At 53.4% G+C, this 27,699-nt stretch overlaps 1 protein-coding gene across 6 annotated transcripts; it reads right to left on the bottom strand.

Moving 5' to 3' along the window:
- Nucleotides 1-234: 234 nt before the first annotated feature.
- Nucleotides 235-27,699, bottom strand: SCAMP4 (secretory carrier membrane protein 4). Of its 6 annotated transcripts, none has more exons than XM_051640039.1 (8): nt 27,655-27,699; nt 19,392-19,460; nt 18,926-18,981; nt 14,272-14,400; nt 8,307-8,463; nt 4,661-4,762; nt 3,956-4,073; nt 235-3,350 (listed from the first exon to the last, which is right to left on the bottom strand). In XM_051640039.1, exons 3-8 carry the CDS (start codon nt 18,930-18,932, stop codon nt 3,174-3,176), a joined length of 690 nt encoding a protein of 229 aa, XP_051495999.1. In that variant the 5' UTR covers nt 18,933-18,981; nt 19,392-19,460; nt 27,655-27,699; the 3' UTR covers nt 235-3,173. The 6 variants fall into 6 exon arrangements, with proteins under 6 accessions (XP_051495999.1, XP_051495998.1, XP_051496001.1 ...); XM_051640038.1 differs by having other exon boundaries at nt 19,392-19,457; nt 27,655-27,693; XM_051640041.1 differs by lacking the exon at nt 27,655-27,699 and adding an exon at nt 23,378-24,823.

Below are 27,699 nucleotides of genomic sequence, written 5' to 3'. Positions count from 1 at the left end.
GCCAACCCCCCCCCCCGTGTGAATCCCTTTCCAGGCACCTGTCAGAGCACGAAGCACAAGGTGCCACTGCCGCCAGTCCCAGCACAGGGCATGAGCTTCACCCCCCAACCTGCTGCTCTGCTCAGGGAAAACAACAACACGTGGTGGGAGACTTGGGAGGAAAAGGGATCTCGCCATCTCCCTGTGCCAGCTAACTCTGGTTACCTAGGAACAGACACACTTCAGCTCGGCCACTTCTTGTCATCAAGCGCAGGATGAGCATTTATTGTCTTGTGATCAGGAACAAAACAGAAACAAAACCCAGAGCCCCACGAGTGACATGAAACATCACACACGAACACGCCACGTGAGGCCCAACAAGCCCAGGAGCCAAGGTCCAGGTGAAATGGTGTTAAGAAGTCTTAGGAATATCATGTAAACAAAAACCAACATACAGAATCCAAAAAAATGAGCAGCACGTTGAGTCAACTTTCTGGAGTTAGTTTCTGGCATGGAAGGGGATGGAGGGGGGATGAGGGATCCCATCCAGAGAGGTTCATGTGAGCTCTGGAGAGATCTCAGGCAGTGATGAGACTCAGGGGGGGCAATTTTGGTGTCTGGCTCTGACCATCTTGGTGGGCAGGCTCCTGAGGAGCCCTTCTCCTGCACCCAGCATCCTCAATGACTGCACGGGGGTGCTTGCAAACAGCCCCTTGGATTATCCAGAGTGAAAAGCATCAGGGCACAGTGTCCCCAGCAATGCTTCTCCTCTCCATTCCTTTGACATCTCCAACCTGACAGGCTATCAAAGGACAGACACCAAATGGACTTGGGAAAACAAATTGGCAAAAGGCTGAGGCTGGTGAGGGGCAGGGCTGGAGGGGGCAGGACACGGGGGGGCACCATGTTCTGGCCTCCAAGGATGGCCAACCTCGGGTTCAGCCTCCTTAACCTCCCCCCACTCCCCCCCAGTGCAATCCCATTTCCAGGGAGTTAATCAACAGGCAGTTCTTTATCACTCTCTTGACAAAGGACACTTCAAATGACACTTGACACAAGACAAAGGCACCTAAAAGCTGGACGATGGGGGGGGGGGGGGGGGGGGTGTTCAGAAGGCTTCAAGCATTCCTACTCACAAGCACATTGCACACTTGCAGGAAAAATACAAGCAAACAACCCCTCATGTTCAGAGCAGGTGAAATACCCAGAGGCAGGGACAGGCTGGTTCTGCAGCAGGTGCCTGCAAAGGGGCACTGAGGGAGGCTCTGCCCTCTGAGTCATGTTTGCTTTCACTTTGGCCCCAGTGACAAAGGTGTCACACAGACCCCAAGCTGTGCTTCACTTCATATTCACAGTATGAGACAGGAAAAGCTCAAGAGAGCAACTGGGAAGTTCTGGTGGGGAGGATGAGTTCTTCTGAGCTGTTACTAGATAAGGCACATGGAGAGACAGTTTTCTAAACATCCCTTGCAAATCAATTCCTCCCAGCCAGGACAACCTCCCTGTCCCTTTCCAGGAGCCAATTCGGTTTTCCAGTTGCTCAGTGTGAATTTGGAGTGACTCCATTTACACTGTAACACCCCCAGGATCCCACCCACCCACCTGCCAAGCTCTGGGTCTGCCCCATGGGGTGCCCCACACCTCCCAGGTCCCCACAGTGGAGCACTTGGTCCTTCCCAGGATCATTGGCCAAAACCTTCAGAACCAAAGACTTTTGAACACTCACTCACTATAAAAAATACTGGGAACTGACCTCCCAGTTTTGACAAAAAATTCACTGCTGAAAGAGAGAAAAAACCTGCAGCCTTTGCTGCTTGGATCACAGGGGAGTTGGATGGCTCAGGTGCCAGGATTTGGGATGTACACACACAGAATGGAGATGAAGAAGCTGGATGTGAGCTCAGGCACAACAATCCCTCCAACAGCTTCATCCTCCCTGTAGCTGGTCCGTGGGGAAAGGCAAGAATCACTCTCCCTGGTGTGTGTGGAAGGGAAGTGCTGCTGGACACAGGGACACAGAGCAGGTCTGCAGAGCTAACATCAGTTATGAGGAGTAACCAACTTGTCTTGGTCCTCCAGACCCCCCTGGAAAATGTCTGGATTTCAAGCACATCAGCAGAAAGCAGAATTAAATCTATTCACTGTAACAGAATCATTCCCAAACACCACTGGGGCCCCCACACCAAGATCAGCAGCTCTCTTCCATCCGGGAGCCCTGACAAAAAGTTGTCCCACCAGGGCAAGGTGTGTCCTGTGGGACATTCCTTGGGTCAGCACAAAACCTGGAAGCCACATCCATGGAAGTCTGAGGACACAGGGATCTGGTGCTGCCCACCTGGAACAGGGTGAACGTCACCCAACTGGCCAGGCCCAAAGCCCAAGGCAGCAAAGCTCCTCAGGAGCTGCCAGAGGGCTCTGGGCCAGGCTTGGAGTGAACAATCATTAACCAAACGAGATGAATCTGCACCTTTGAAGCACACAGACCTGGCGAAAAAACCTCCCACCTTTTGGCAGCAGGGGAAGCAAGACTTGTAGTCCTAACAACAGTCCTAACCAGGCAGGTGAGGACTCTTGGGCACTTCACACCTGAGCTCCACTCCCCCTCAGCCAAGCCCTGTGAGCTCAAAGATTCCTCAGGCTGTAGATTTCACAGACACCGTTTATCAACGAGCACCAGGTAATTTAGGGGCTGCATTTTCCCTTAGAGTGAGAAATTCCAGGTTATTCATCCAGGAGAGTAAACACCAGTTGCTAGGAAAGCTCTGCTTGACGTTTGTTCCAGCGAGAGAGGACTTGGCAGGGAGCTCTGCAGGGAGGCAGGAGGAGGAGCAGTGCCGGCTGCGCTGACCGTGGTGGGGAAGTCAGGCTTGGCCACCCATGGTCAGGAGAGGATTCTTGCAAGGAAGGGCAGGGAATGGTTGGTTCCTCAGGCTGTGACAAGGCAAATACTGGTACATCAAAAAACCATCTTCCTGGAGAGGCCGTGCAGAGGTGGCAAGGGCTGGCAGCACAGATCTTCTGCAGTGATGAGGAGACAAAAGCCAAAGAAGTCCCACAGGTGAGCAGGGTGCTCAGGGTGGGCTGGGGGGGATGCAAAGGAGATATAGATGTATATATATATATTTTTTTTTTCAAATAACAATAATAAAAAGACCAAAAAGAAGAGAATCCAGGCAGTTTGCAGCTGTTGCTGCTTAAGGCCATTGGTTTCCCGAGGGGTAGTTGGGCACTGTGGGATACTCTGGCAGGCTGTTCCCAGAAAAATTGTTGTACTGGGCCTCCCTGCTGGGAGGGTTCCTCCAGGCACCACTGTTCCACTCATCCTGAGCTTTCTGAAAGCTTCCACCAGCCCCTCGGTAGATTTTATGTACCTGAAGGATGAAAGAGAGAAGAGGAAAGTCAGCAGCAGGTCCCACCCCCTTCCCCAGCAGTGCTGAGTCCTTCTGGTGCTGTATCAGGGATTTGTTGCCCTCTCTCTAAAGGGCTCTATCTCCAAGCAACAAAAGCACTTGGGTTGGAAGGGAACTTCAAGATCATCCAGTTCCAACCCCCTGCATGGGCAGGGACACCTCCCACCAGCCCAGGTTGCTCCAAGCCCCATCCAACCTGCCCTTCAACACTGCCAGGGATGGGGCAGCCACAGCTTCCCTGGGCAACCTGGGCCAGGCTCTCACCACCCTCACACTCCAGAATTCCCTCCTCATGTCTCACCTCAATCTCCCTCTTCCAGTTTTCATCCATCCCCCCTTGTCCTCTCCCTCCCTGCCCTTGTCCCAAGTCCCTCCCCAGCTTTCCTGGAGCCCCTTCAGGCACTGGAAGCTGCTCTAAGGTCTCCCTGGAGCCTTCTCTTCTCCAGGCTGAACACCCCCAACAATAATGACACCTCCAGAAGCAGCAATGCCTCACAGCTGCCTGTGCACCTTATCGTGCCATGACATGTGGACACCCCAAGTCACAGAGACCCTTGAACACCCACCCTTATAATGCAGATGAGCATTGCCACTGCTGACATGGTAAACATGATGGCAGGGAAGAGCATGAACACAGCAGCTGCAACGTTGGTGCTGAAGAAAGCAATGGCTGCCACCCATCCACTGGAAGGGACAGAAAGAAAAACAGTATCATTAGAGCTGCCTTTTTTCAAGTGTCCTTCTCATCAGAAAACCTGTTTATTCACACCCAGACATTGCAAGGCAGCTTCTTGAAAATGAAAAGAACACTGAAGAAAATGGCTGGAAATTAAATGCACCTCAGGAAGGTGTTTCCCTCAAGATCTCAAACCCTGTTTGCCAGCATCACTTGGGGAATCACAGCATCTCCAGGGTTGGAAGGGACCTCTGGAGATCATCTAGTCCAACCCCCTGCCAGAGCAGGATCCCCTAGAGCAGATCCCACAGGAACACATCCAGGTGGGTTTGGAATGTCTCCAGGGATGGAGACTCCACAGCCTCCCTGGGCAGCCTGTCCCAGGGCTCTGTCACCCTCACAGCAAAGAAGTTTTTTCTCCTATTTCAACAGAACTTCCCATGTTCCAGCTTGTGCCCGTTGCCCCTCGTCCTGTCACTGGGAACTACTGGGCTGAGTCTGGTCCCATCCTCCTGGCTCCCCCTGTAGATATTTCTAGACATTGACTTATAGACGTTGATCTGAGGGTGAGAGATGGCAGGAGCACCCTGCTTACCAAGCTCCCCATCCAGAGAACCCCACGGCCTGCAGGATGGTGAGGAGAAACTGAGCGCTGAAGATGAAGAAAAACGCCATGAAGTTGAAGGAGCTGTCGGACCTGTGGGGAAGAGAGGGAGTCAGGGGAGACTGGCACCTGGCACCCTGGGGTTTGACCCCCTCAGCCCTGGTGTCTCAGCAGAGAGCCCTCTGCAGCTTTGTTCTCTGATGGCAACTCCTCCTTTCCCTGGCAGGGGAAGCAGGCAGATCCATGAATCATCTCTTCCAAGGAGCCTGGCTCCTGCAGCTGCTCTGCAGAGGCAACTGCACATGGGGTGACACACGAGGAGAGGGCACAGAGAGTCTGAACCATTCCTCTGGCCAAACATCTGGGCAGCACAGCCTGGCCCTGCTGCAGCTCAGCCCCAGGCAAGGAGACCCAAGGGAGCCTGGCAGGTAGGTTGCCCATGTGTGATCACTGAGCGTGAGAATTCCAGCTGGGAATGTCTCCGTGGCTGACATGCCCACCTTAATAGTCCAGCACTGGGACACTTATAGGAATTAAAAACAGCCCCAAGGGAAGCAGGTGGTGCCCTGTTTGGGGGCATGATTTGGCATCTTTGTGGGCTCTACCTCCCTCAGGCTGTGGAGGTTGTGAGGGTCCTGAGGTGCTGCAGGTGGGGATGGTCCCTCCATCCCCTCCATCAGGGGTGCCCTGGGGCACAGCCCTGAGCTTTGGCTCTGCCACAGAACTGCAGCAGAACATCTTCATCCCACTCAACCAGCCACACCCATGAGCCAACCTCTCACTGCAGGCCCAGGCACCTCCACAACTCCCCAAACTACCATTTTCAATGCTCCAAACGATCCCTGTTCTCTCAGAAACTCAAAGGGTCTGTGGTTTTACAGAACAGATTTACAAAAACCACTTCAGTTGTTTATCGAGGCAGTTTGGTGCAAGGGAGAGCTTCCAGAACAGCTCCAGCCATTCCCAGCTCCTGCTCAAACCCTGAGAGTATTGAAATGTTTATTTTAATTAGTATTCTTTCAATGTTTATTAGTAATTCTAGCCTAAAGAGGAAATGAGGGAGGCAGGACCTCAAGCTCTGGAGAGACCAACGTGGTGGATCCTGGTTAGTTGGAGACACGTGGGAAAGACTCCAGGAAGACCTGAGCTGTGGGTGTTGGTGGGGTTGTCCCTCACCTTTCAGAAATATCCTCATGATCCCAGAATCCAAGTATCATCTCAGAGTAGGAATGGGAAAGACCTGGAACCCAGCCTGCTCCCAGCAGTGCCCATCATAATCCAGTTAACCAGGATTAGGCTCCAGGCTGGGCCTTCAAACAGACTCTTGCAACTACAACCTGAAAGGGCCCAGAGGAGTCTTTGTTTGAAAGGATCTGTGGGAATTAGGGAGGATCCATGGAAAAGGTGATTTCTGATCCAGCTTTTCTGGTGCAGATTTGCAACAGCTTTGCCCTAGTGCCAAAGCTCTGCAGCTCATTTAATTTTGGATGCAGATGCACGAGGAAGGTTTCAGGGAAGCTTCCTCACAGGGCACTGCTGGTCTGAGGGGGCTGCCTCTTCCCAGAGCAAGAGCAGCAAGTGGGGCTGATCTTTCCTTCTGGAACCACGACCAGCTGCCACGTGAGACCCCACAAGACCTCACGAGACCCCACTGTAACATTTTTCAAGCCTCCTCTACAACTGATGTCCAAGCCACCAAGCTCCAGGCCTGCAAGTCCATCCCCAGGGCTTGTTCTTTTTTTAACTGGTCAAGTCTTTACACAGAGTGACCTCAGGGACCTTCCAGTTCTGTGTTCAGTTGCATCAACACATACAAACAACATTAAAGCAGTAATTAAAAACAGTCCTTGTGAAGCCCAGAGGAGGTCAACGAGGAGGAGCAATTTCTCCCAGACTTCAGAATGGAAGCTGCTCTTTGGGCCTTAGTTGGTGCTCAGAGGCCCCCAGGCTTCTGAACTAGTGATGGGGATTAAACCCCCAGACCCAGAGGACAAGAGTTCAGAGCTGGTACTTCCTTGTCTTCTAAAACTTTCAGATGAACCCAACCCATTGGCCTTCCAGTTCCACCAGTGGACACATGTCCAGTGTTATAATAACAGAACCATGGAATCATTTTGGTGGAAAAGACCTTTAAGATCATCAAGTCCAACCATAAGCCTAACACTGCCAAGTCCACCATGTCCACACTAAACCCTGCCCCTAAAGCCACATCTACATGTCTCTTAAATCCCTCCAGGGATGGTGACTCCACCACATCTCTGGGCAGTTCCAGGGCCTGATGAGCTTTTCAGTGAAGAAGTTTCTCCTAATATCCAGTCTAAATCTCCCCTGGCACAACCTGAGGCCATTTCCTCTTGTCCCATCACTTGTTCCTGGGGAGCAGAGCCCGACCCCCCTGGCTCCAACCTCCTCTCAAGCAGCTGCAGAGCCAGCAGGTCTCCCCTCACCTCCTTGTCTCCAGGCTGAACCCCCAGCTCCCTCAGCTGCTCCTGCTCACACTTGTGCTCCAGCCCCTTCCCCAGCTCCACTGCCCTTCCCTGGACACGCTCCAGCCCCTCCATGTCCTTCCTGTGCTGAGGGGCCCAGAACTGACCCCAGGATTGGAGGTGCAGGGCACAAAGAGTGAATTCAGAGGGCATTTGAACAACTAATTTAGGAGGTGTTAAAGAGAATCATAACATCACAAGGGTTGGAAGGGACCTCTGAAGATCATTGAGTCCAATCCCCCTGGTGCAGCAGGAACTCCCAGGGCAGGTCACACAGGAACGTGTCCAGATGGGTCTGGAAAGTCTCCAGAGAAGGAGATTCCACAGCCTCTCTGGGCAGCCTGTCCCAGGGCTCTGTCACCCTCACAGGAAAGATGTTTCTCCTCATCTTGAGGTGGAACTTCCTGTGTTGTCACTTGGTGCCGTTTCCCCTCGTCCTGTCCCAGGCACCACTGAACAGAGACTGACCCATTCCTGACACCCACCCTGCAGAGATTTACAGACATTAACCAGGTCCCCTCTTAGGCTTCTCAAGACTAAAACAGCCCCAGGTCTCTCAGCCTTTCCTCATATGACAGATGTTTGAGTCCCTGCATGGGCAGGGACACCTCCCACCAGCCCAGGTTGCTCCAAGCCCCATCCAACCTGCCCTTCAACACTGCCAGGGATGGGGCAGCCACAGCTTCCCTGGGCAACCTGGGCCAGGCTCTCACCACCCTCACACTCCAGAATTTCCTCCTCATGTCTCACCTCAATCTCCCTCTGCCAGTTTTCATCCATCCCCCCTTGTCCTCTCCCTCCCTGCCCTTGTCCCAAGCCCCTCCCCAGCTTTCCTGGAGCCCCTTCAGGCACTGGAAGCTGCTCTAAGCTCTCCCTGGAGCCTTCTCTTCTCCAGGCTGAACACCCCAACTCTCCCAGCCTGGCTCCAGAGCAGAGCTGCTCCAGCCCTCCCATCATCCCCGTGGCCTCCTCTGGACTCATTCCAGAAGCTCCACATTCTTCTTCCTTTCCAAAGCAAACAAGACATTCAGACACCAATTCCCTAATCTTTATCCCAGACAGCCAGAGCTCCAGAGGGGCATTCCCCAGTCACAACACATCACACTCCCAAGGGAGATGGGAACAAACCCACCTCGTGGGCTCCTCCTTACCTAAAGGCTTTGTAGACAGGTCGGAACCAGCAGATGTAGCTACAGGGACTGAAGATGAGGAGCCAGAGGATGGCCAGACCAAAATTGGCCCCATAACCTCCTCCAATCCACAAGGCCATGCATGCAATGATGTTCACCACGAGCGTCAGGCAGTAAACTGGAAAGAGGGAAGAATAGGAGGTTGTGCAGTTTCATCTCATCACACAGCAAGGAAACCAACACCCAGCACAGCCACGGGAGGGGTCCAGGCTGCTCCAGGAGAGCAGCAGGTTCCTGCAGGGCCCCAGGGGCTGGCAGCACAGATGCATCCATCTCCAAAGGGACAGCAGAGGCAGGAGGGAACACTTTTGGGACCTGCCAAAGGATGGAGAGCAGGGTAGGAATTGGTGTGACCAATACAAGACTCAGGCCAGTATTATTATGAATTACAAGCAAGGTTCCATTTCCATTTGTAGCAAAAAACCTTTATGTGAGGGAGGTAAAACACTGCCCTGCACCCATCCCCAGTGTGACTGGGGTCCCTGCTTGCTGAGGCTGCCTCAGGAGCTGTTGCAGAGCCAGCACAGTGCCTGGAGGACTCTCCTTCTGCTCCCCTGGGCCTCTGAGCAAGCCTTGAAGTTGGCTTCAGGGCTTTGGAGAGCTGCCCTGAGCAAGGGGATCAGCAAACTCCTATCAGGCTGAGGACACAGGACCACGGGGATGGCCTAAAGGCCCTGTCACATCCCTGGTCCTGCCACTTGGATACAAAGGAACAGTTGACAACAGCCCCCAGAGCCCCCTAAGTAGACAAGCACAAAGTGATGTTGCCTCTGTGTCCCTTCAGCTGAAACCCCCCACAAAGTGGGGTTGCACATTCCCTAGCTCTGGCATTTTGAGTTCAGCCCTGTGCTGGGGGCTCCCTGCTGCCCTCAGTAACCCAGAGACTCCCCACAGCTCTATGTGCATCCCCCAAAGCTCTGCCTGCACCCCCCCAGCTCTGCCTGCATCCCCCCCAGCTCTGCCTGCATCCCCCCAAGCTCTGCCTGCATCCCCCCCAAGCTCTACTTGCATCCCCCCCAGCTCTGCCTGCATCCCCCCAAGCTCTGCCTGCATCCCCCCCAAGGTCTGCCTGCATCCCCCCCAGCTCTGCCTGCATCCCCCCAGCTCTGCCTGCATCCCCCCCAAGCTCTACCTGCATCCCCCCCAAGCTCTGCCTGCATCCCCCCAGCTCTGCCTGCATCCCCCCCCAGCTCTGCCTGCATCCCCCCAAGCTCTGCCTGCATCCCCCCCAAGGTCTGCCTGCATCCCCCCAGGTCTGCCTGCATCCCCCCCAAGCTCTACCTGCATCCCCCCCAAGCTCTGCCTGCATCCCCCCAGCTCTGCCTGCATCCCCCCAAGCTCTACCTGCATCCCCCCCAAAGCTCTGCCTGCATCCCCCCAGCTCTGCCTGCATCCCCCCAGCTCTGCCTGCATCCCCCCAAGCTCTGCCTGCATTCCCCCCAAGCTCTGCCTGCATCCCCCCAGCTCTGCCTGCATCCCCCCAAGCTCTGCCTGCATCCCCCCAGCTCTGCCTGCATCCCTCAGAAGCTCTGCCTACATCCCCCCAAGCTCTGCCTGCATCCCCCCAAGCTCTGCCTGCATCCCCCAGCTCTGCCTGCATCCCCCCCAAGGTCTGCCTGCATCCCCTCCCAGCTCTGCCTGCATCCCTCAGAAGCTCTGCCTGCATCCCCCAAGCTCTGCCTGCATCCCCCCAGCTCTGCCTGCATCCCCCCAAGCTTTGCCAGCATCCCCCAAGCTCTGCCTGCATCCCCCCAAGCTCTGCCTGCATCCCCCCCAAGCTCTGCCTGCACCCCCCAAGCTCTGCCTGCATCCCCCAAAGTTCTGCCTGCATCCCCCCAGCTCTGCCTGCACCCCCCAAAGTTCTGCCTGCATCCCCCCAAGCTCTGCCTGCATCCCCCCAGCTCTGCCTGCATTCCCCAAAGTTCTGCCTGCATCCCCCCAGCTCTGCCTGCATCCCTCAGAAGCTCTGCCTGCATCCCCCCAAGCTCTGCCTGCATCCCCCCAGCTCTGCCTGCATCCTCCCAAGCTCTGCCTGCATCCCCCAAAGTTCTGCCTGCATCCCCCAAGCTCTGCCTGCATCCCCCCCAGCTCTGCCTGCATCCCCCCAATCTCTGCCTGCATCCCCCCAGCTCTGCCTGCATCCCCCAAAGTTCTGCCTGCACCCCCCCCAGCTCTGCTGCATCCCCCCAAGCTCTGCCTGCATCCCCCCCAAGCTCTGCCTGCATCCCCCCAAGCTCTGCCCGTGCCAAAGGGGCTCATCCCAGTGACAAGCTCCTATTTTGGAAAACACCTGGTAACTCTTAAAAACCCCTCTGCAGCGACCTGAGTCACTTAGCACAGCTACAGAGAAATGAGAAAGCAGGGGAGCCCAAACACCACAAACCATTCAGAGCTGAGGAGCTCCCAGTGACACTTTGGGCCCTGGTCTAATTTTTTCAGTCCAAATTACATCCTTGACTTCCTCTTTACCTGTGAGGAAGGGACATGCTCTGCCCAGTCCTTGCTCCAGGGGCTCTGCAGCACATCCCTGGCTTGATCCTCTGGCCTCTCCTTCCCACTCCCCTCTGGGCACAGCCCCTCCTGCCTTCACAGAATCACAGAATCCTGTGGTTTGGTCCATGGAATGGTTGGGGTGTGAAAAGACCTTCAAGATCATCTGGATCCAACCCCCCTGCATGGGCAGGGACACCTCCCACCAGCCCAGGTTGCTCCAAGCCCCATCCAACCTGCCCTTCAACACTGCCAGGGATGGGGCAGCCACAGCTTCCCTGGGCAGCCTGCCCCAGAGCCTTCCTGCCCTTGTGCAGGCACCTAAACAGCTACAAAGTTGTGTGGTTGCTAAAATAGGATTGACAACACAGCCAGGAGGATGGAGTGTGGGAAGGATCCAACCCCAGGTGCTGCTTCTGACACACAAATTACATGAGCATGAAAAGAAAACATTGTTTTCCTCCAAAGAAAATGTCTCCTGAGTAGCTGACAATGAGGTTCTATACACCAGGGTTTGGAGGTATCTTAATATTGGTGGGAAGGAGGAGTTTTAATTATTTAATTCACATGTATATAGTAATTAGCTGTACTTCTTCCAATCTTTTCAGAAGTCACTTGTTTTCCAAAAGCTGCTTAAGTTAAAAAAAGCAACAAACCAACAACAACACGTTTTGTTTTAATTAACATCTAGAAAGTTTGAAGGAGTTTGAAGGTTCTCCCTGCATGTCAGGCAGGAGTTTCTGGTTCTCCAGCAGTGGGAGCTCTGGTACAGGTTTCCCCAAATCACCATCCACCTTCATTAAATGCTCACATCCAATTAAAGTAACGAGCATCCAACCTCCTGGCAACGACTTTGCTGTTGGTATTTTTAACACCAGCCTTTTCCTCCTCACCACCTTCCCTCTCCGTGTCTCTCTTCACCCCATCCCCCCCAAAAAAGTTGGGAAGACCCTAAAAAGTGACATTTCAACCTCCTGGACTAGCTGGCCAAACAACTAGCACTTTTCCTAGCTGGGAATGAGGGGGAATGTTGTTTAGGGAGAGCTGCAGACAAAGGCAGCTTTACTCCCTCTTCACCCCATCCCCAGAAAAGTTGGGGACACCCCAAAAAGCATGTCTCAGATGGACATTTCAACCTCCTGGTTAAAAACAACCCCACATGCCTGGCACTTTTCCAGCTGGGAATGAGGGGCACGTTGTCTGGGAAGAGCTGCAGACAAAGGCAGCTTTTACCCTCCACCCCATCCCCCCAAAAAAGTTGGGGACACCTCAAAAAGTGTGTTTCAGATGGACATTTCAACCTCTTGGGGATGCCTGGACTAGTTGGCCAAACAACTAGCACTTTTCCAGCTGGGAATGAGGGGAATGTTGTTTAGGGAGAGCTGCAGACAAAGGCAGCTTTACACCCTCTTCACCCCATCCCCCCCAAAAAGTTGGGAAGACCCTAAAAAAGTGTGTTTCAGATGGACATTTCAACCTCCTGGGGATGCCTGGACTAGTTGCCCACATGCCTGGCACTTTTCCAGCTGGGAATGAGGGGCACGTTGTCTGGGGAAGAGCTGCAGACAAAGGCAGCTTTACAACATGCAACATTTAACCAGTGAGTCTGAAGGGACAAGCAGTTTTTTCAGGCAAGAAAATGACAGAGCTCATTTCAGCATCTCTAAATAATGAAAGGACAATGGAGTGATAGATTGTGCCATTATTTATGCACACAAATCTCCCTCATCCACACATCCTCTGCATCTGGAATAAAAGGCATGGCACCAAATGCATCTCTGGCTTGCCTTCAGTGAGAAGGGTAAAGAGGATGACAGGCATTTGGGGGGGGGAAGAAATGAAAAAAGATAAGCCAGGCAAAAAGATTTTTAACCTTCCCAAAGAATTCCCTGTGGTTCTCCAGGCCTGACACACCATTTTGCATCCCATTTGATTCCTGGGAGAAGAATGGTCAATTTTCATGCTTGGTTTTTTTTTTTTTTTGAACAGCTGAGCCAAACAGCACAAAGTCAGAGCCAGGAGGTGTGTTCACACAGAGTATCAGCACATCAGCAGCTGTGACCAAGAGGATCAGCACCTTTCTCTGCAGCAGGGTGAGGAATGTTCTGTGGGCTATGGGTGCCTAAGGCTGAGCCAGTACAGGGCTGGGAGCCACTGCTTCCACTGGGGAGGGAAATCTGTGGGTGGCACAAACAAGGGGGGGTTTTAACCTTCCTACAGCAAGGAGGGGAGACAGGCAGCAAGCAAATCAGCTTATTTTCTTGCCTAAAATCCTCCTATTCAGCCTCCTTTAGGTGAATTGGGGATTACTTTAAGAGAGCTCTTTTGGGGAGTAAAACATCGCTGGATGTTAATCACAGAATCACAGAATCTTGGGGGTTGGAGGGACCTGGAAAGATCATCCAGCCCAACCCCCCTGCCAGAGCAGGATCCCCTAGAGCACATCAAACAGGAACACATCCAAGTGGGTTTGAATGTGTCCAGGGATGGAGACTCCACACCTCTCTGGGCAGCCTGTCCCAGGGCTCTGTCACTCTCACAGTAAAGAAGTTCTTCCTGATATTCACATGGAACCTTCTGTGCTCCAGTTTGCAGCCATTGCCCCTTGTCCTATCACTGGTCATCACTGAACAAAGCCTGGCTCTGTCCTCCTGACACTGCCCTTAACATATTTGTAATCATTGATGAGGTCGCCCCTCAGCCTCCTCTTCTCCAAGCTCAAGAGCCCCAGCTCCCTCAGCCTTTCCTCATCAGGGAGATGTTCCACTCCCTCCATCATCTCTGTGGCTCTGTGCTGGACTCTTTCCAGCAGTTCCCTGTCCTTCCTGAACTGAGGGGCCCAGAACTGGACACAATACTCCAGATGTGGCCTCACCAAGGCAGAATAGAGGGGGAGGAGAACCTCCCTTGACCTACTAACCACCCCCTTTCTAACTCACCCCAGGATGCCATTGGCCTTCTTGGCCACAAGGGCACATTGCTGGCTCATGGTCATCCTCCTGTCCACCAGGACCCCCAGGTCCCTTTCTCCTACCCTGCTCTCCAGCAGCTCAGCCCCCAACCTGTACTGGTCCATGGGGTTGTTCTTCCCCAGATGCAAGACTCTACACTTGCCCTGGTTGAACTTCATCAAGTTTCTCCCTGCCCAACTCTCCAGTATTAATACCTTAATAAAGGTATCAAATGTGCTCTGCTTTTTCCTCCTCAAATCTATTCCTAGATTTTTCTACCACTGATACTCTCCCCTTTTGTCAACAGCAGCAAAGATTCAAGGCATAGCAGCTTAAAATTTGGGCACAAAGTTCTATTCTAAGTTGAATCATTGTTTCTCATCAACCATTTGCTGTCTAAGCTTTAAAGAACAGAAGTCACTGAGACTCAGGGTGTTTTCATACACATCTACATGTTCCCAGCACAGGTTTCTTGTTCAACTTACACATCCATACGTGGTAGATTCTCTTCACCAGAGACTGATAATCGATGGGAATTTCATCAGCAAAATTCTGGTAGAAACATGGTTTCAGAGGGATGAACTTGGGGAGCGGTGGGAAGTTATTCACCTTTTCTACAAGGCAGAAGAGAGACACGAGCTGAGAGCAGAAACAGACTCACATGGCTGAGCAAGTGTCACAGCCCCCAGCCCTGCCCAATGCCCACCCGTGGAGCCCTAAGGTGAGGAGGAATCTTTAAAAAATCAAGGAGATGAACCACCAGCAGCTCTGGCCGTTCCAGTGACTGCAGCTCCTCCACCCTCCCTCTGGACACCAAGTATTTTGGTCTCCTTCCTCAGGAGTGGACACAACATTTCACAGAATTAGAGAATGGTGGGGGTTGGAAGGGATCTCTGGAGATCACCCAGTCCAACCCCCTGCCAGAGCAGGATCCCCTGGAGCAGATCCCACAGGAACACATCCAGGTGGGGTTGGAATGTCCCCAGGGATGGAGACTCCACCACCTCCCTGGGCAGCCTGTCCCAGGGCTCTGTCACCCTCACACTCAGTAAGTGTTTCCTCATGTTTAGCTTGACCCTCCTGTGCTCCAGTTTGTGCCCATTGCCCCTTGTCCTGTCCCTGGGCACCCCTGAGCAGAGTCTGGCCCCATCCTCCTGCCACCCCCTGGAGATCTTCACCAGCACTGACCAGATCCCCCCTCAGCCTCCTTTTCTCTCAGCTGAGCAGCCCCAGCTCTCCCAGCACATGGGAGGCTCAGAGCAGGGGATGGACAAGAACAAGCAACAGATGGATTTGATACCTTCACACATCCCTGTAAAGTTGTGCCAAAGGTGCTGCAAGGCAAGTAACTTTACAACAAGCTTCAGGTTCCTCAGGGAAGGGGGAGAGGTCAGCAACATCTGGGGGGAACAGGCTGCACAGAGGTTTTTAGTTACAACCTCTCAGCTGACCAAAGAAGAAAGGCTGGCAACAAACCCAGGGAAGCTGTGGCTGCCCCATCCCTGGCAGTGTTGAAGGGCAGGTTGGATGGGGCTTGGAGCAACCTGGGCTGGTGGGAGGTGTCCCTGCCCATGCAGGGGGGTTGGAACCAGATGATCTTGAAGGTCCCTTCCAACCCAAACCATTCCATGACCCTATGACTGACCCTGAGACACAGGCTGTGTTTGCTGGCCCTGTGGCAGGTGTGTCCCTGTGACAGCAGGAAGGGTGACTTGGGAAAGCATCTCAAGCTGCAATTATTACTCAGGTATCACCCAGTTCAGGGAAGGCAGGCCAGAAACCAGGGATGATTTTATTGTGACAAGACTCAGGAATGTATCATTTTTTTGTTTAAAAGTCTTTTCTTTTTTTCCTGTAAGGTTCAGCTCTGGGAAAAAATATAGGGGAAGAAGAAAAAGGGGAAAGAAGAAAAAGGGGAAAGAAGAAAAGGGGAAAGAAGAAAAGGGGAAAGAAGGAAAAGGGAAAGAAGGAAAAGGGGAAAGAAGAAAAAGGGGAAAGAAGGAAAAGGGAAAGAAGAAAAAGGGAAAGAAGAAAAAGGGGAAAGAAGGAAAAGGGGAAGAAGAAAAAGGGGAAAGAAGAAAAAGGGAAAGAAGAAAAGGGGAAAGAAGAAAAAGGGAAAGAAAAAGGGGAAGAAAAAAGGGGAAGAAAAAGGGGAAAAAAGGGGGAAAAAAGGCAAAAAAAAGCTTTGCCTTCGGATAAAATAAATCACAGACTGACAACAGGGATGGGGGAAAGGAAAGCTCACCTTGGGAAGAAATGATGCTTTAAAATCAAGTAATTTGGTGTCTAAATCCTCTGCACTTAAAGCTGCTCTCAGCTGCTAGACAGATGCAGGGCTGGGGCTGCTTGTGCCTGGATGTGGGTTTGTACATGTTTGGGAATGTTTGCTCTTGCCTTCCAGTGCTGATAAAAGTTTGATTCCACAGCATTGTGACTAATTGTCTCTAGTTTGCTTCAGCCCCAGTAAACAGAATTCAAAACAACCAGAGGAAGAGATGAAGAATGTCCTGGGAAAACTTCCAAATGGCACAGACAACGACAGGAAATGTCTGAACGAGAACTGTCAGCACAAGAGTTCCCCTCCTCTTGCCATTATCTCTGTGTGAGAAGACATTTTGCAGGAGCAGCTTCTGAGCTGCAGCTGGAGGTTGGCAGGGAAGGGGCTACAGCCACACTTGAGGAAAGGCAAGGCCTGACTGCAGGTGAGGGGACACAGAAACTAACCCTGATGCTGCTGGGAGGGAATCAGAATGAAATAGACTCAGAGAATGGTTTGGGTTGGAAGGGACCTTCAAGATCACATAGATCCAACCCCCTTGCACGGGCAGGGACACCTCCCACCAGCCCAGGTTGCTCCAAGCCCCATCCAACCTGCCCTTCAACACTGCCAGGGATGGGGCAGCCACAGCTTCCCTGGGCAACCTGGGCCAGGCTCTCACCACCCTCACACTCCAGAATTCCCTCTTCATGTCTCACCTCAATCTCCCTCTTCCAGTTCTAATCCATCCCCCCTTGTCCTCTCCCTCCCTGCCCTTGTCCCAAGCCCCTCCCCACCTTTCCTGGAGCCCCTTCAGGCACTGGAAGCTGCTCTCAGGTCTCCCTGGAGCCTTCTCTTCTCCAGGCTGAACACCCCAACTCTCCCAGCCTGGCTCCAGAGCAGAGCTGCTCCAGCCCTTGGATCATCTCCATGGCCTCCTCTGGACTCTCTCCAACAGCTCCACATCCTTCTTGTGCTGGGGGCTCCAGAACTGGACACAGTGCTCCAGGTGGGGTCTCACAGGAGCAGAGCAGAGGGGACAATCCCCTTCCTGGCCCTGCTGGTGCTGCAGCCCAGGACATGGTTGGTGTCCTGAACATGGAACAATGTCTGAAGTCCCCAGCACAACATGACTTTTCAGTAGGCTTTTCCTTATAAAAACAGACATTGTCTGCCCCTCCTCACCCATCTCCAAACACATTTTACACAAATTCAGGTGCCCTGTAGAGCTGGTGCCAGTTACTGGTTAACACCCAGTGCTGAGGGCATCCCATGCAGTGCTGATGTCCCAGGGCTGCTTTCAAAGTCCAGAGGAATTTGGACTTCTGAGCACTAATTTGTTGTTTGCTGTAAACACTTAATGAGCTTTCTCCTTTCTCAGCAGCCCACAAAAGGACACAACAAAGCTGGATCAAAGGAAAGAAAGGAGGCACAGCTTTCAAAGCTGAAGAAACAACTCTCTGGGGATGTCAATAAGATGATGATTAAGCAACCACAATAAAAGCAGATTCTCTAACAATTTTGGGTTGTTTTTTTGGAGGGATGAGGAAAATTTTGCTCTGTCTTCAGCAGCTCAAGCTGCAGCCAGTTCCTTCAGTTCTTCCATTTTCTCTCTCCTACAGAACAGACCTGTCATGGGCAACAGAGCTGCTGCCAGTCCCTAGTGCAGAAGTCCCCAAATGGTGGGGCCAAAACTAACTGGCCTGCTGGGAAGCAGCCACTGCAGTTGCTCAGTTTTCAAGCTGACAAACTGCTCCAAGTACTTCCAGAATTGCTGGCTGGGCTCACCAAGATCAGGATCCCTCTGCTTCTCTGTTGCTGCCCAGCTGCAAGCAGCCAGATGACCATTCTTTCCCACTCAGAGACCCTGTAGTTTTCAACTGTTCTGGGTTACTTCCAAGAACAGACAAAAGGAACCAAATGAAAATGTCCTCTTTCATCTCTGGCTGCAGAGCTTGGAGTCCTCCAGCACTCTCATCCAGGCTAAGATCAACACATGAGATTAGCAAGCACAACCCATGCTGTCAAAAACCAGACTGTATTGCCAGGGAACAGAAAATAAAGAGGTATTAATATCACCAGCACAGCCAGGAAAACTCTGGGAAGCTGTTTAGCCTCACTAAGGAACAGATCATTCTCCTATTATTTTTTTTTTGGTGAGTAAATTCCATCCTCATAAAACTTCCAGACAAATCCCACCTGAGCCCTTGTGGTTCAAGCAGTAACCTCAGCTGGCAAAGCCACAGGGGAGACAGGGTAAGAGTGAACGAGCCCAAGGGAAAAGAAGTAGCTGGAGAGCTTTAGGGGTCACTAAGAATTCAGGAAGGGACACATTTTGCATACCTGATGGGGTACAGCCACTACAACATACTGAAAAGATTCCCTGAAACTCTCCTCCTACAGTGCTGGATTTCACAGAATCACAGAACGTGTTGGGTTGGAGGGATCTTCAAAGCTCATCTGGTTTCACCCCCCCCAGTGAGCAGGGACCTCTTCAACTACATCAGGTTGCTCCAAGCCCATCAAGCCTGACCCTGAATGTCTCCAGGGATGGGGCCTCCCCCACCTCTCTGGGCAGCCAGTGATCCACCACCCTCACTGGAAAGAACTTCTTCCTGATGTCTAATCTAAATCTACGCTGCTCTGGTTTAAGACCTTTGTTCCTCATCCCATCCCTCCCTGCCCTTGTCCCAAGCCCCTCCCCAGCTTTCCTGGAGCCCCTTCAGGCACTGGAAGGTGCTCTAAGGTCTCCCTGGAGCCTTCTCTTCTCCAGGCTCAACACCCCAACTCTCCCAGCCTGTCTCCAGAGCAGAGCTGCTCCAGCCCTCAGATCATCTCTGTGGCCTCCTCTGGAGCTGCTCCAACACTTGAGGTGCTCTTACCTGCCATGTCTATTCAGAGTGTTCCCTGGTGCAGTGTCAGAGAGACAGCAACAGATCTATTGGAGAAAGAAAACCAGGTCAGTGCCTGTCACTAACCAACACCCAGAGAATCTCCTGGAATTGGGAGTATCTCCAGCACAGGGTTGGACAGACTGTGAGCCTTGGCTTCCCACTACAAATTACTTTCTCTCTGCCCAAAGTAGGCAGGCTGGAACCTTACAGAAAGGATCACAGTTTGTCCTCGGTCACATAAAGCTCCACCTGGAGGATCTCATTCAGCACAACCCCACTTTTAAGGCTGGTATCATCCAGCAGCAAACAAAAGTCCTCTTAGTGGTACCTGGCAGAGGCTGAGGTTGCACAAACAGCCCCTGCCAGAACATGGGCACCTTCCAGCCACCACACCAAGGTCTGGGTGGCACCCAGCAAAGCCCACACACGGGGAGAGAAATTTGTAAGAGCTCACCAGACTGAATGCCTCATGGAGGTGTTGAGATGATCTGTTGGCTCCTGGCTCTGTGGACCTTCCCAACTGCTGAAACAACCAGATAATCACTGTGAGTTGGGAAGTCGCCTGCTGGTAAAACCAACAAACAGCTGGGACAAAAAGCCCAACCAGCTCCTTATTTTAAGAATCTTGCACAAGCTTAAAATGCAGATTCATTCTTCCTGTTACAGCCACTGAACATGACCTGGAAGAATCAAATCCTGCAAAGTTTACTCAGCACCAGTTGCTGGTACTGGCAGAACTGATCACTGGGACGAGAGCAGCAGAGTCTGGGCTGAGCTTCGACTCCTCCTCTTCTTCACTAAGACTAAAACCACCTCCTGTCCCTACCTGCAAATCCCAAATGGAAACCCAGAAAACCAGAGAACAACCCTCTAAACCAGCACGGCAGTGATTGTCAAGAGTTAGCAAGAGGAAGGAAGTCAAGCCTGAGATCTGCCCCCAGCAAAGCCCAGCCCAGCCCCGCAGCCACCGCCGCGCGGGGCTGGAATCTGCACCCGAAACCCCCGGGACTCACAGCAGCTCTTGCCCCTCTTCTGCACCTCTGTGCTGTCCTCCCACCTGCCTCGGGTCTGGAGGTGGCAGAGTTCACACTTTCCTTTGTTGGGGTGGGGTCTCCCTTCCTTTCCAGCTGAGCTGCTCCAGCGCAGTCCCTGGTGGGGTCACCTGCCCCCTGAGGCAAAGCGGGACCCGCCTGGTACCACCATTGGACTCAGAACCTACCAGGGTGCTCCCCATCCCCTCCCCCTCCCCCCAGGTAGGGAAGGAGAGAGAGAAAAAGAGAGAGACTGGGTTGGATTGAAAACTAAACTACACAGCTCTCTGATTCAACACTCATGACATAATAAAAAATAGATACAATTATGTACAAACGTGTTCAGGGATGTGCAAAAGCCTCTCGCCTCCTCCCACCCCCAGCAACTCCCACAGCATCTCCTGAGCTGGGAACAGTCCCAAGAAATCCCAGAGCTGCTGGAGAAAGCCCAGAGTGATGAGGGTCAGGAGAGCTGGAGCCTGGGGGTTGATGGTGATGGATGGATGGAGTCCTCCCCGGATGCCGGCCATGGATGGAAGAGAAGGGGAGAAGAAGCAGGAAGGAATTTGTCTTCTGTGATCTCTGACCTTCCTTTGAGCTCACTCAGATATATGGAATGGAACATCTCTGGCCAGTTTTGCTGTCTGGCTAACTCAGCCTCTATGGGGGGGCCAGAGATCTCCCCGTAGTGTCTGAGCCAGCAGAGTGAAGGTGCGACCTTGGAGCCCCAGCAGGTAGAGAAACACCCCTCTCTTACCAGCTTTAGTCAGAAGGCTCTGTGACTAGTTAAAAGAAAGCTTGCTGAAGGGAAAAGAATCAGTACAAGGAAAATTGGCCTCATCCTGGCTCAAAGCAGGACATGTGGGCAGCTGCTTCTTCCCACATGGAGAGATGCAGTTATAGAAACCTGGAATCCCAGACGGGTTTGGGTTTGAGGGACCTTTAACTTCATCTAGATCCAACCCCCTGCATGGGCAGGGACACCTCCCACCAGCCCAGGTTGCTCCAAGCCCCATCCAACCTGCCCTTCAACACTGCCAGAGATAGGGCAGCCACAGCTTCCCTGGGCAACCTGGGCCAGGCTCTCACCACCCTCACACTCCAGAATTCCCTCCTCATGTCTCACCTCAATCTCCCTCTTCCAGTTTTCATGCATCTCCCCTTGTCCTCTCCCTCCCTGCCCTTGTCCCAAGTCCCTCCCCAGCTTTCCTGCAGCCCCTTCAGGCACTGGAAGCTGCTCTAAGGTCTCCCTGGAGCCTTCTCTTCTCCAGGCTGAACACCCCAACTCTCCCAGCCTGGCTCCAGAGCAGAGCTGCTCCAGCCCTTGGATCATCTCCGTGGCCTCCTCTGGACTCTCTCCAGGAGCTCCATGTCCTTCGTGTGCTGGGGGCTCCAGAACTGCACACAGTTCTCCAGGGGGGTCCCACAAGAGCAGAACAGAGGGGACAATCCCCTCCCTGGCCCTGCTGGTGCCCATGCTGCTTTTGGTGCAGCCCAGGACACACAGTTGGTTTCTGGGCTCCAGCACATGTTGAGAACTCATGTTGAGCATCAACTTAACTATGTCCACATTGAGAAGGACATCTGTTTTGCTTGTACTAGTGTAAAGAAAGCAACTGAGTGTGGACAGGAAAGCTGTGTCAGTCAGGAGCTACTCAGGGCTGGGACTCCCTGGTTAAAGGCTGGCACAGGGAGCCCAGTCCCAGTAGAAGCCTTGGGACATTCCCACAACACCAACATGACCCCGTGTCCCACAGGCTTTGAAAAACATGATTTACAAATGGAAGCCTTTTTTCTTTGCCTTTCAAAAACGTGTGGCTAGAAAATGAAGTACGAAGACAGTCAAGAAAGCAACTAAAACTTCACCCCACCCACCTGCAGCTGCTCCCAGGTGAGATCTGCACATTCTGGGGGGAGAACAAATGACCACCAGGTAGAGTCATGCACCAAGAGGAAAGAGTCTTTCCCCAAAAGATGAGCAAACAAGTAAGGTCCACCTTCAGAAGAGGCTTATTTAATTCATGTCCTTCCAGGCCAGTGTCTTACAGCTGCAGTGGCAGGAGGAGTCAGTCTGTCCACTGGAAAAGGGACCAGAAGACAAAGGGACACATCTCTGGCCTGATGGGGGCATCCTGGCCAAGCAGGAGCTCTCCTGTGCCCTCCCTTCTCAAGAAGACAACTGTGGTGCTGTTGAGAGGCTTTGACTCAATAAATAGATAAAATCCAGAGAAAGGAGCAGTCTGGTGCTCCACTCCCTTCTCCTCTCACCCAGTTGTTCTCATTCACCTGCTCATTTCCGAGTGATCTCAGCCACAGTCCAATGCTTTCAAGACAGTAAATTATCAAGTAAACAACCTACGACAGCAACTACTGGATATTCCTCTCTCCAGCAACCTTTGCTTTCCTGAGTAACCCCACTGAAGCTCCTGGGACAACAACTGCAAATTCCCTTCAGAAAGATCTGACCTGGAACTGCACAGCAGCACGAGGACCTCTGCTTTGTGCAAGGACACGAGCCTATGACCAAGTCTCACAGAATCATGGAATTGTTAGTTGGAAGGGACCTCCAGAGATCATCCAGTCCAGCCCCTCTGCTAAAGCAGGATCACCCAGAGCACATTCCCCAGGGCTGCATCCAGGGGGGTCTTGAGTATCTGCAGAGAAGGGGACTCCACACCCTCCCTGGGCAGCCTGGCCCAGGGCTCTGTCACCCTCACAGCAAATCAGTTTTTTCTCCTATTTCAACAGAACTTCCCATGTTCCAGCTTGTGCCTGTTGCCCCTTGTCCTGTCACTGGGAACTACTGGGCTGAGTCTGGCTCCATCCTCCTGCACCCACCCTGACATACTTACAGGCATAAATAAGGTCCCCCCTCAGTCTTCTCCTCTCCAGGCTCTCTCAGCCTTTCCTCATCAGGCAGATGCTCCAGTCACCCAGGCATCTTTGTTGCCCTCCCCTGGACTCTCTCCAGCAGTTCCCTGTTTCTCTTGAACTGGGGAGCCCAGAACTGGACCCAGTTCTCCAGAGGAGGCCTCACCAGGGCAGAGCAGAGGGGGAAGATGACCTCACTTGACCTACTAGCCACACTCTTCCTTATGCACTCCAGGATTCCATTGGCCTTCTTGGCCACAAGGGCACATTCCTGGCTCATGGGTCATTTACTATCTACCACGACCCCCAGATCCTTCTCAGAACTGCTTCCCAGCAGGTCCACCCCTAACCTAGATTGGTGCTTGGGGTTCTCCCTTCCCAGGTGCAGGATCCTACACTTGCCCTTGTTGAACCTCATGAGGTTCCTCTCTGCCCAGCTCTCCAGCCTGTCCAGGTCCATGGATGGCAGCACAGCCCTCTGGAGTGTCACCACCCCTCAAGTTTTACACTCAATAATCAGCTTCTGAGATGTGCTGACCTTCCACTGGAGAGTCAGGGTAAAAATCTTGTGCCTGGTAAGTTGATCATGTTGCTCAGCTGGGATGACCAGAGGGTAAAACTCCTTTAGCAGGAAAAATTCACTGAACAGCCTAAATGTCCTCAAGTCACACTCCAGACACAAGATCCTGTCATAAGGAAATAGATTCTGTAGCAAACACAGATAATCAGGAACATAAACAGGTATCATCCAACCATGGGTCAATCTGAGCCAGATAACACCACCAAGATAAGCTCTTGATTCAGGGGAAGGTCTGCAGCTTTGTTTTGTTTTTGTTTTTTTTTAAATGTTAGGGGGTTGGAAGGGACCTCTGGAGATCACCCAGTCCAACCCCCTGCAAGAGCAGGATGCCCTAGAGCAGATCCCACAGGAACACATCCAGGTGGGGTTGGAATGTCTCCAGGGATGGAGACTCCACAGCCTCCCTGGGCAGCCTGGCCCAGGGCTCTGTCACCCTCACACTCAAAAAGTGTTTCCTCATGTTTAGCTCGACCCTCCCGTGCTCCAGTTTGTGCCCATTGCCCCTTGTCCTGTCCCTGGGCACCCCTGAGCAGAGTCTGGCCCCATCCTCCTGCCACCCCCTGGAGATATTCACCAGCACTGACCAGATCCCCCCTCAGCCTCCTTTTCTCTCAGCTGAGCAGCCCCAGCTCTCCCAGCCTTTCCTCCCAGGCAGATGCTCCAGCCCCCTCAGCATCTCAGTGCCCTGGGCTGGACTCTCTCCAGCAGCTCCTTGTCCTTCACAAACTGGGGAGCCCAGAACTGGACCCAGTTCTCCAGGTGAGGCCTCCCCAGGGCAGAGCAGAGGGGCAGGAGAACCTCCCTGACCTGCTGGCCACACTAGATTGGGGACAGACAGAACCCAACACCCTGCTCTCCACTGCAGAGGTTTCTTCATGCACAATTCACTATTTGTGGAGGAAGGAGGAAAAAAAAGCCCCACACAAGCTACGGAAACCAGGGTGTGAAGTGAACTTCCTTTTCCTACTGTGCTCATCCATGGTCAATGAGTAATTCCCAGGTTTACAGCCCAAGGCACATGACTCACAGGAGCCTGCTGGAGACAGTCAGAGCTTTTCTTCACCAGCATTTCAAAGACAAAACTGCCCAGTGTCATTTTAAGAGGCATCATTTCCCTTTCAAACCAAGACACACTGGCAACCCGAGCTGGTTGTCCAGGCAGGCAGCAGTGGGATTATTTTGACTGTGACTTCAGCATGAAATGTGTTTCACCATCTCAGATCAGGGAAATTTTTGTAGAGCACCTGCAGGAATCTGCTAGAAGTGCATTGGATGTCATGGCCAGTCCCCTTTGTTGTTTGTATAGAATCATGGGATGGTTTGTGTTGGAAGGGACCTTAAAGATCACCCAGTCCCAACCCCTGCATGGGCAGGGACACCTCCCACCAGCCCAGGCTGCTCCAAGCCCCATCCAACCTGCCCTTCAACACTGCCAGGGATGGGGCAGCCACAGCTTCCCTGGGCAACCTGGGCCAGGCTCTCCCCACCCTCACACTCCAGAATTCCCTCCTCAGGTCTCACCTCAACCTCCCCTCTTCTCAATCCATCCCCCCTTGTCCTCTCCCTTCATGCCCTTGTCCCAAGTCCCTCCCCAGCTTTCCTGGAGCCCCTTCGGGCACTGGAAGGTGCTCTAAGGTCTCCCTGGAGCCTTCTCTTCTCCAGGCTCAACACCCCAACTCTCCCAGCCTGGCTCCAGAGCAGAGCTGCTCCAGCCCTTGGATCATCTCTGTGGCCTCCTCTGGACTCTCTCCAACAGCTCCGTGTCCTTCTTAAGTTGAAGCCTCCAGAACTGGACAGTTCTCCAGGGGGGTCCCACAAGAGCAGAGCAGAGGGGACAATCCCCTCCCTGGCCCTGCTGCCCACGCTGCTTTTGGTGCAGCCCAGGACACACAGTTGGTTTCTGGGCTCCAGCAAATGTTGAGAACTCATGTTGAGCTTCTCATCCACCATCACCCCCAAGTCCTTCTCCTCAGGGCTGTTTCTGATCCCTTCTCCACCCAGCTTGTATTTGCTGATATTACAGTCAATAGTTTTTTATAGTTTCTGTTATTTCTCACTGCTTCTTTCTCCCAAAAAGAAGGTGGGTGGTAAGGGGAATAAATATAGGATGGGACAAAAGAGGAGGTGGGAGAGCTGAACTCATTCCTGCTTTGCCATAAACCCAGCTGGTGACCTGGACAAGTCCCCTGAGACCAGGTTCACAGGCCACCAGCTCCTCTCGTGCCATCCACAGATATCCCAGCCCAACTCAGAAGACCCAACATCCCATGATTTCCACCCAACAACATTCACCAGCTTCTGCAATCTTGCTGGAGGATATTTTCTGTGCTGCTCCTCTATTTTCATGCCAGCACGATGCCTGCAGAGAGGCTGAAAGCCTCTACAGGGATCTGTGCTCGGGGTTTTAATCTAGAGCCCTTTGCTGAAAGCAAACTGAGGGGCAGGATCCAACCAGAACAACAGCAGAACTTGCTGACACTCCCTCCTCAGATAATGGTTTAATTATGAGAGCACAAGTGGGATGAGGAGACCTGGGCACAACACACAACTCCTGAAACAGCCTAAAAGCAAGGGCATCCTGCTGGGATTTGAGAGATGTGGATTGGAAACCACCAGCCCAGCACAAGCAAATCCCTCCCTTGTATCCCTTCCAGCTGCATTTTAAAAAGAAAGTGGTGACTCTGCACTAATTTTAAGAGAAAAAAGCTGATTTTCAGTCTCATTCAGATGCCCAACTCTTACCAGGAACCTCCCAGAGAGCCCAGGGCAGCAGAGGTCACCCTGCAAGGCCCCAGAACACTTGGCTCAGCTTTGTGAACCTGGACTTTGCATCACTGATAGAGTTGGTGTTCAATAGTGTTTCCTCTCCTGCCAAATCACTGCCAGTCCCTTCCACAGAACCTGCAGCAGACGAATATTGACTTTGGTACAACCAGCTCCAGCTCAGCTTGGCCTCTCAGGGCAGAGATGGCTCAAGAGGAAAAGAGAAAACCCAGAAACACACGTGTTAAGGGACAAGTTCCACCACTTGTCACCTACTCAGACATAAAAGACCTGGGCTGAAAACAGCAGCAACAATATCAGTTGGCTCAGAATAGAACTAAAAAGCAGAGATATTAATCCATCAACCACCTGCTTCGTTTCTAAGTCAATGCTCTCTTCATCACAGGGTCCAATAGGAGTTTCCAGAGTGAGTTAATGCTCACAAAAAACTAAGATTGGGGGGTGGGGGGGGGGGGGGCATGGTGGGAATTTACATGGTCTGTGTTGTGTCTCCATCCAGGACAGGAGGTCTCAGAGTCAGTACCAAAGCAGACACACCCAAAAGCTTCACCCTCGCCCCTCCCAGTCCCTGGAGAACCCCTCCCAGTCCCTGGAGAACCCCTCCCAGTCCCTGGAGAACCCCTCCCATCAATTCCCCCAAGCAGCTGCCCCGTGCTCCCCCTGCCCGCATCCCCCCCCACCCGGCAGATGCGGCCGGGCCGCTTCCCCCCCCCGCCAGGGCAAAAAGCAACCGAGAGAGAGAGAGAGAGAGAGAGGAAAATTCCCGAGCATCCCACGGCGGGGCGGGGAGAGACTGAGGGTGCTGGAATTCCCGAGGGCACGGGAGCTGCCCCAGCGCTTCCCGGGTGGCCGGGACCCCCTCTCCGGGGCTGTCCCCAGCCCCCCCCCCCGCACACCCTGACCCGGGGCTGCCCCCAGCCCCCCCCGCACACCCCCTCCCCGGGTGTCCCCGGCTCCCCGCCCACACCCTGACCCCGGGGCTGCCCCCAGCCCCCCGCACACCCTGATCCCAGCCCCCCCCCCCGGCACACCCTGTCCCCGGGGCCCTCTCCCCCCCTCTCCCCAGCCCCCCCCCCCCAACACAGACCCTGTCCCCGGGGCTGCCCCCAGCCCCCCCCGCCAGCCCTGTCCCCGATCCCTCCCCACACCGGCCACGTCCCCACAGCCCTGTCCCCGGTCCCTCCCGCAGCACGGGCTGCCCCGACACCCCCTCCCCTGCCTTCCCCCCACTGTCCCCATCCCCCCCCACCCCCTTGTCGCCCCCCTCCCCCCCCCTTATCGCCCCTCATCCCTCCCCCCCCCCCCGCCCAAGCCCCCAGGGCTGCGGCAGCTCCGTCCCCTCCCACCCTCAGCCAGCCCCGAGGCCTCGCTCCCCCGCTCCCCCCCCTCCCCAACCCCCCGGGCCGTTCCCCGGCCCTTCCCGCTGCCCCGCGGCCCGTCCCGCCGCTCACCGTGCCCAGCCCGAGGCGCAGCGGCCGGAGCCCCGCACCCCCCCC

Source organism: Apus apus, chromosome 24 (genome assembly GCF_020740795.1).
Source record: "Apus apus isolate bApuApu2 chromosome 24, bApuApu2.pri.cur, whole genome shotgun sequence".
Lineage (NCBI taxonomy): Eukaryota > Metazoa > Chordata > Aves > Apodiformes > Apodidae > Apus > Apus apus.
The sequence above is the reverse complement of the archived record's forward strand: the minus strand, read 5'-3'. Positions and strand labels throughout refer to the sequence as shown.